Source organism: Camelina sativa, chromosome 14 (genome assembly GCF_000633955.1).
Source record: "Camelina sativa cultivar DH55 chromosome 14, Cs, whole genome shotgun sequence".
Lineage (NCBI taxonomy): Eukaryota > Viridiplantae > Streptophyta > Magnoliopsida > Brassicales > Brassicaceae > Camelina > Camelina sativa.
In genome coordinates this window covers 24,219,470-24,225,894 of record NC_025698.1, presented here as the reverse complement: position 1 = coordinate 24,225,894, position 6,425 = coordinate 24,219,470, and the positions used below count along the sequence as shown (strand labels likewise).

Sequence of the window (6,425 nt, the reverse complement as noted above, 5' to 3'; positions counted from 1 at the left end):
CCCTTTTTTTTATAAGCAAGGCATGGCTCCGCTTTTTGGGACGAGTTACAAAAATCCCATTGATAAGCTGTAGTGAGCTGTTGAGAGCTGAAGATAATTTCCAAAGAAGAGTAGAAAAGTATCGATTAATTTACCGTTGGTTGTGACTGTTTTCTCCATTGTTCGTCCAAGCGTCTTGAGATAATGAAGTTTATGATTTTGCTAGTAATATGAAGATGTAGCGATAGCTTTCTCATGAATTACGAGGCTGAAACAAGGTCGATCTTGTTGCGAAGGTAAGCCTCGTTGCTTTGGATTGATATGTAGATGGACTACAGGTTTCATCGAGATTGCTCGAAATTAGCCATGAAGTAGGGCGAACTGATAAGGTGGATCTGCTTCCTCTTTTTTTTTCTGGGTTTCGGGCTGAATGTTCCTGTTCCAGAAATACGGTGATATCTTTCGCGAGGAATAGCCAATCAACTCGAAGTTTGTCTTGTTAGAAAGATAAGCTTCAGGGCTTCAATTTGATATGTAGATCGGCGTCTGGGTCGTTCTAGAACGATAGAAAAATGCTTCCGAAGTCGATTCTCTTGAAAGGTCGGATCTGTGATTTTAGGGTTTCGATAGATCACACCAGTTGAGGGAATTCTGTGATATATTTCTTGAAACAGCTCGGATTGAGGCAAGGTCGATCTCTTTAGAGACATAAGACTCGGGGCTTAAGATGTATATGCATTACGACACCTGGTTCTTTCTAGATCAATGGGAAACGTTGCTAAAAGTCGGTTTGCTTTCGCAAGTCGATAGAGTTCTGACAGATTACACCTGTTGAGGGAAATTTGTGATAAATTTCTTGAAACAGCTCGGCTCCAGGCAAGGTCGGTCTCATAAGAGATGAGACTCGGAGCTTCAAACTGATATGCAGATCGACTACATATTCTATATTGATTGCTGGGAATATCGTCATGATGTAAGACGATCTGACAATTGCGGACAGGCCGCATCTGCTCAAGCAAATTGGTCGTAAGTTGAGATACAGAGCACCGATTGAGGCGTAGTCGATCTTGTTAGAAAGCTAAGTCTCGGAGCTTCAAGTTTATATGTATCTCGATTCTTGTTTCATTCTAGATCGGCGGCGAACTACTTTTCAAGTCATGACGGAGAACTGATAGCTAGACTTTCGACCAAGATGCGTCAGTTCGGAAGTAGGGTGATTAATTTCGGTAGACACTTCGGACTGAGTTGAGATTGGCTTTGTTGGGAAGATAAACCTCTTAGCTTCAGAATGATATATATACCGGTTCTAGGTTCCATCTAGATCGGTGGCAAACTGCTCTCCAAGTCGGGATGACGAACTGACAGCTATAGTTTGAACAGGATGCGTCAGTTCGGAAATAGGGCGATAACTTTCGATAGACACTTTGGATTGGGTTGAGGTCGCCTTCTCCGGAAAGTTGACTCTAAGGCCTATCTGTGGATGGGTTGTGCGTAATCTGGGTCATAGTAATTTGTTGGGAAATCGATCCCGAAGATTGCCTGGTGCGATGAAGACGGATCTGTGTTTTAACAGATTGTGTATGCTGCAAACAAACGGTGATATTTTTCGGCAAACATGTCCAATCAATATGAAACCGGTTTCTATGGAAAGATGATTCTCGGGGCGATATATGAGTAGGCTATTCATAACCCAGTTCGGTGGAGTCGGCTGGTAAATTGTCTCAGAGATCGACTGGTCGGGACCCGTCAGATCTATACTAATTTCGACATATAGAATATGCGGCAGTGAGAGGGCGATATCTTTCTGAAGAAAACTCCGATTAAAACGAAATTGAGTTCTATGAAAAGCTTATTTTCAGGGAAATCCATAGATAAGTTATTCACGACCTGATTCGTTGTACGCCTCCGGAAAATTGATTCCGAGGCTGGCTGGTTGAAAGCAAACGAATCTTTATTTGAAGGATAAAGCATGTTGCAGAGAAACTGCAATATCATTCAGACGAGAGCTCGGATTGGAACGAAATCTAGTTCCACGGAAAGCTACTGTTCGGGGCAATCCGTAGATAGGTTACTCGTCTTCTAGTTCGTCGGGAACTGCCGGGAACTCGCCTTGCAAGGAGGCAGTTCGGATGGTTGAACTTGATCTTCTGGTTTGTCTTAGGTTTGGTAGTAGAGAGAGGAAACGTAGAACTTGTGTAAGACTTCCCACAGACGGCGCTAATTGTTGAATCTAGAATTCACACAATGAATTTGTTTGAGTGGGGGACAAATTCACTTAAGATCTCCCTCTAAAACAATAGATTAAAACTAGAAAATAAAGAGGGGTTTTGATCTCTTGAGAAAGAAGTTATGGTTTTGCCCAAGAACAATGAAGAACTAGGGTTTTTGTATTAATTGCTGGATACTTTACAATGAGAGGATATCTCCCTATTTATATGAATACATTGATTATAAAATAAGTCTATTTTCCTTAAATCTCTGATCTTCAAATATGGTAAATTTCCTCTTCTGATGATCAAGTCGGGCTTAGGGGGCGGTCTCGGAGGTCGGTCAAGTGACTTCGCTGAGCTTCTGCTTATAGGCCAGTTTAGCTAGCCCAAAAAGGGGGTCCCTCGGTTTAGTTAATGTGCAAAGTCTATTTGATTTACCTTTGGTTTAGATCGGTATGTCGTGGGTGCTAAATCCCGCACCAACAATTAGGCTATCAAAAGAGAGAGAGACTTGGTAAATAAGTTCAAATGAGGTGCATGCAAAAGAGCATCGCGTGGTGTCTTTACGAATTGGATTCACGCCACGTGTCTTGTACAATCTTTTTTGTTTCGAGTAAACTTCAACGCAGCACGAACGATGATGCCTAGAGAGGGACTCGAGTGTTTGTATCCTTTTTTACATTTTACAATCAGAACGTTGTCGTGTTGTTTAGCTTCGTATGGGCCGAGACTATGGTTAACGGGCCCGTGGATAAGTTTTTGATTAAAACGATGTCGTTGCTTGGAAAAGATTAGATCCTCGGACAGACCTAGAAGGATCAGAATTTCTTAAACGTTTTTGGTTAAGAAGGGAAGGGAAGAAAGGCGAAAACTTCTGTCGGATCTGGAAGCTCTCTCTCTTTCTGTCTCTGTGTCTCTCTCTCCCGCTTAACGCTTCTCTTTGCTTATTATTACAATTCTTGTTCCTCTGGTTCTTTTTCCAAACGTCTCTTTTTGTTTGATCACGGACGCTTTTCTTTGGTACGTTCTCTTGATTCTTCTAATCACACACCCACACACTTGTTTATGTTAATCGTGCCTTTCTCGAAAGTTTGGCACTTTTTTTGTTTTAGATTGTTTTTTGTGGTTTCTTGTTTCTTGTTTCTGTTCTTCGTGTCTGTGTCCACGAGTAATTAAGCTTTGTGGGATAATTTGTGTTTCGTACCAGTTTTAGGGTTTGTTGTGTTCTTATTAGGAACGTAATTAGAAGTTTTCATTTTTGAATTATTCTTAAGAACATTGAAATAACAATAGGAAGAAGAAAATCTTGGGATCTTTTAGGATTGAGCTGCTTAAATTGATTCTCTAGTAGCTGAACTTCATTTCTAGTGACTCTTTAATTTGTCAAAATGCTAGAGAAGTCAGAAAAGTTTTCAATTGAAACTATGATTGTTGAGTTTTTTTTTTTTTATGTTGTATCTACATTTGATCATTGTATTGTTGTTCCTGTGATATATTAATGTAGATGGAGGTGCAAAGTCTCNTTAAACTTTGATTTGGACCCTGGTCCAGTTGATCAATCTATATTGGTGTGGCAACATGAGCATAGGTCAGCTGCTATATGGGAAGATGAGGTTTGTACTACTAGTTAGCCATTTATCTTGTTTCTTGTTTTGCTTCCGGTGTTAAAATCTTCCAGTCTTACTTCACATTTTCAGGTTCCTCCCCGTGAACTGACATGTCGGCACAAATTATTGGGGATGCGAGATTGGCCTCTGGACCCTCTTGTGTGTCAGAAATTGATCGAGTTTGGTCTGTATGGAGTGTACAAGGTTGCGTTTATACAACTTGATTATGCTCTGATTACAGCTTTGGTGGAGAGGTGGAGACCTGAAACGCATACTTTTCATCTTCCTGCTGGAGAGATCACAGTGACTTTACAAGATGTTAATATATTGTTGGGTCTCCGTGTGGATGGACCTGCAGTAACTGGTAGTACAAAATGCAGCTGGGCTGATTTATGTGAGGACCTGCTAGGTCAGAGGCCAGGTCCCAAGGATCTACATGGTTCTCACGTGTCCCTATCATGGCTGCGTGATCATTTTCGGAATTTACCTGCCAACCCTGATGAAGCCACGTTGAAGTGTCACACTAGGGCTTTTGTATTAGCTTTGATGAGTGGTTTCCTATACGGAGATAAGTCTAAACATGATGTGGCGCTGACGTTTCTCCCTCTGCTAAGGGACTTTGGTGAAGTGGCTAAACTTAGCTGGGGTAGTGCTACCTTAGCACTTCTCTACAGAGAGCTGTGTCGGGCAAGTAAGAGGACTGTTTCTACCATTTGTGGCCCTCTTGTTCTGCTGCAGTTATGGGCATGGGAACGACTGCATGTTGGTCGTCCAGGAAGACTTAAAGATGTTGGTGCTTCTTATATGGATGGCATAGATGGTCCTCTACCAGATCCATTAGGCTGTAGGTAAATTAAATTTATCATGTTCTGTTGTTCTTACAAGTTTAATTTCAATTTTGGTTTGCTTATGAAACTTCTTGAATNAACTTGATTATGCTCTGATTACAGCTTTGGTGGAGAGGTGGAGACCTGAAACGCATACTTTTCATCTTCCTGCTGGAGAGATCACAGTGACTTTACAAGATGTTAATATATTGTTGGGTCTCCGTGTGGATGGACCTGCAGTAACTGGTAGTACAAAATGCAGCTGGGCTGATTTATGTGAGGACCTGCTAGGTCAGAGGCCAGGTCCCAAGGATCTACATGGTTCTCACGTGTCCCTATCATGGCTGCGTGATCATTTTCGGAATTTACCTGCCGACCCTGATGAAGCCACGTTGAAGTGTCACACTAGGGCTTTTGTATTAGCTTTGATGAGTGGTTTCCTATACGGAGATAAATCTAAACATGATGTGGCGCTGACGTTTCTCCCTCTGCTAAGGGACTTTGGTGAAGTGGCTAAACTTAGCTGGGGTAGTGCTACCTTAGCACTTCTCTACAGAGAGCTGTGTCGGGCAAGTAAGAGGACTGTTTCTACCATTTGTGGCCCTCTTGTTCTGCTGCAGTTATGGGCATGGGAACGACTGCATGTTGGTCGTCCAGGAAGACTTAAAGATGTTGGTGCTTCTTATATGGATGGCATAGATGGTCCTCTACCAGATCCATTAGGCTGTAGGTAAATTAAATTTATCATGTTCTGTTGTTCTTACAAGTTTAATTTCAATTTTGGTTTGCTTATGAAACTTCTTGAATGCTAGGTGGAGGGCTTCTCTGAGTCATAAAGAGAATCCTCGCGGAGGACTGGACTTTTACAGGGACCAGTTTGACCAGCAGAAAGATGAGCAGGTATAAAATAATGCTTTAGATGACCGAGCTTTGATTGCTGAAAAATTACAGACCAGATCTTTTATGATATAGGTTATATGGCAGCCTTACACTCCAGATCTTCTAGCAAAGATTCCTCTTATATGTCTTAGTGGTCAGAACATATGGCGAACTGTTGCACCACTGATTTGTTTTGATGTTGTCGAATGGCATCGTCCTGATCGGGTACTTAGACAGTTTGGTCTTCACCAAACAATACCAGCACCTTGTGATAATGAAAAAGCTCTTCATGCTATTGACAAAAGAGGTAAATCAGAATATGACTGGTCAGCACGTCATAGTCGACATATTGAACTGTGGGAGGCACGTGAGTCGTCTGTTGTTTCCGGTGAGCCAGAGTGTAGCCCAATGGACTATAATGATCCTTATATGGAGTGGTACCGCAGAATTACTAGAAGAATTATTAGTCCTATGAACGAGAGGCGCCCTGGGCAGTTTCTACCCACTGGTTTTGCTTTCCAAGTGCTTGTAAGTTTATGGTCAACATCATAATTCTCTGGTTTCGACTTACTTAAACTTAATAGCCAATATAAAATTACAGGTTCAGAGGGTTGCAGCCATTCATTCCCGATCTAAGGCTTCACTTGAGGAGGAACTTACTGTTGACACTGCAAGGCAGACATTACAAGATATCGTTGATATGTGTGCAGGCGCCCTTCAACTCAATGCGCCTTTAGGCTCATTATCTAATGGTAGGATTTCCAAAAAATCATCAGAATAAATTTTAGGGTACAATTCCTTTTTATAGTGATTTTTCTACTTAAACTTTCGGTGGCTTGGTGATGTATTAGCTGTAACCAATACAAGAAATGAATTGACAATAGAGTTATGGATATCCTAGTTAATTAACCAGTTTTGTCGAG

General features: G+C 41.6%; 1 protein-coding gene across 6 annotated transcripts in view; it reads left to right on the top strand.

Moving 5' to 3' along the window:
* The window catches only part of LOC104743939 (serine/threonine-protein phosphatase 7 long form homolog), a 37,287-nt gene that overhangs the window by 17,195 nt on the left and 13,667 nt on the right, over window positions 1–6,425 (top strand). For 3 of the 6 annotated variants that reach the window (XM_019235918.1, XM_019235916.1, XM_019235915.1), the window contains exons 4-9: window positions 3,694–3,802; window positions 3,887–4,042; window positions 4,752–5,353; window positions 5,436–5,523; window positions 5,596–6,030; window positions 6,104–6,254. In XM_019235918.1, coding sequence (XP_019091463.1) covers window positions 3,694–3,802; window positions 3,887–4,042; window positions 4,752–5,353; window positions 5,436–5,523; window positions 5,596–6,030; window positions 6,104–6,254 — 1,541 coding nt within the window. Of the gene's footprint in view, window positions 1–2,887; window positions 3,210–3,693; window positions 3,803–3,886; window positions 4,645–4,751; window positions 5,354–5,435; window positions 5,524–5,595; window positions 6,031–6,103; window positions 6,255–6,425 lie in introns of those variants that run through there. The other 3 variants (XM_019235919.1, XM_010463310.2, XM_019235917.1) reach the window with 3 other exon arrangements.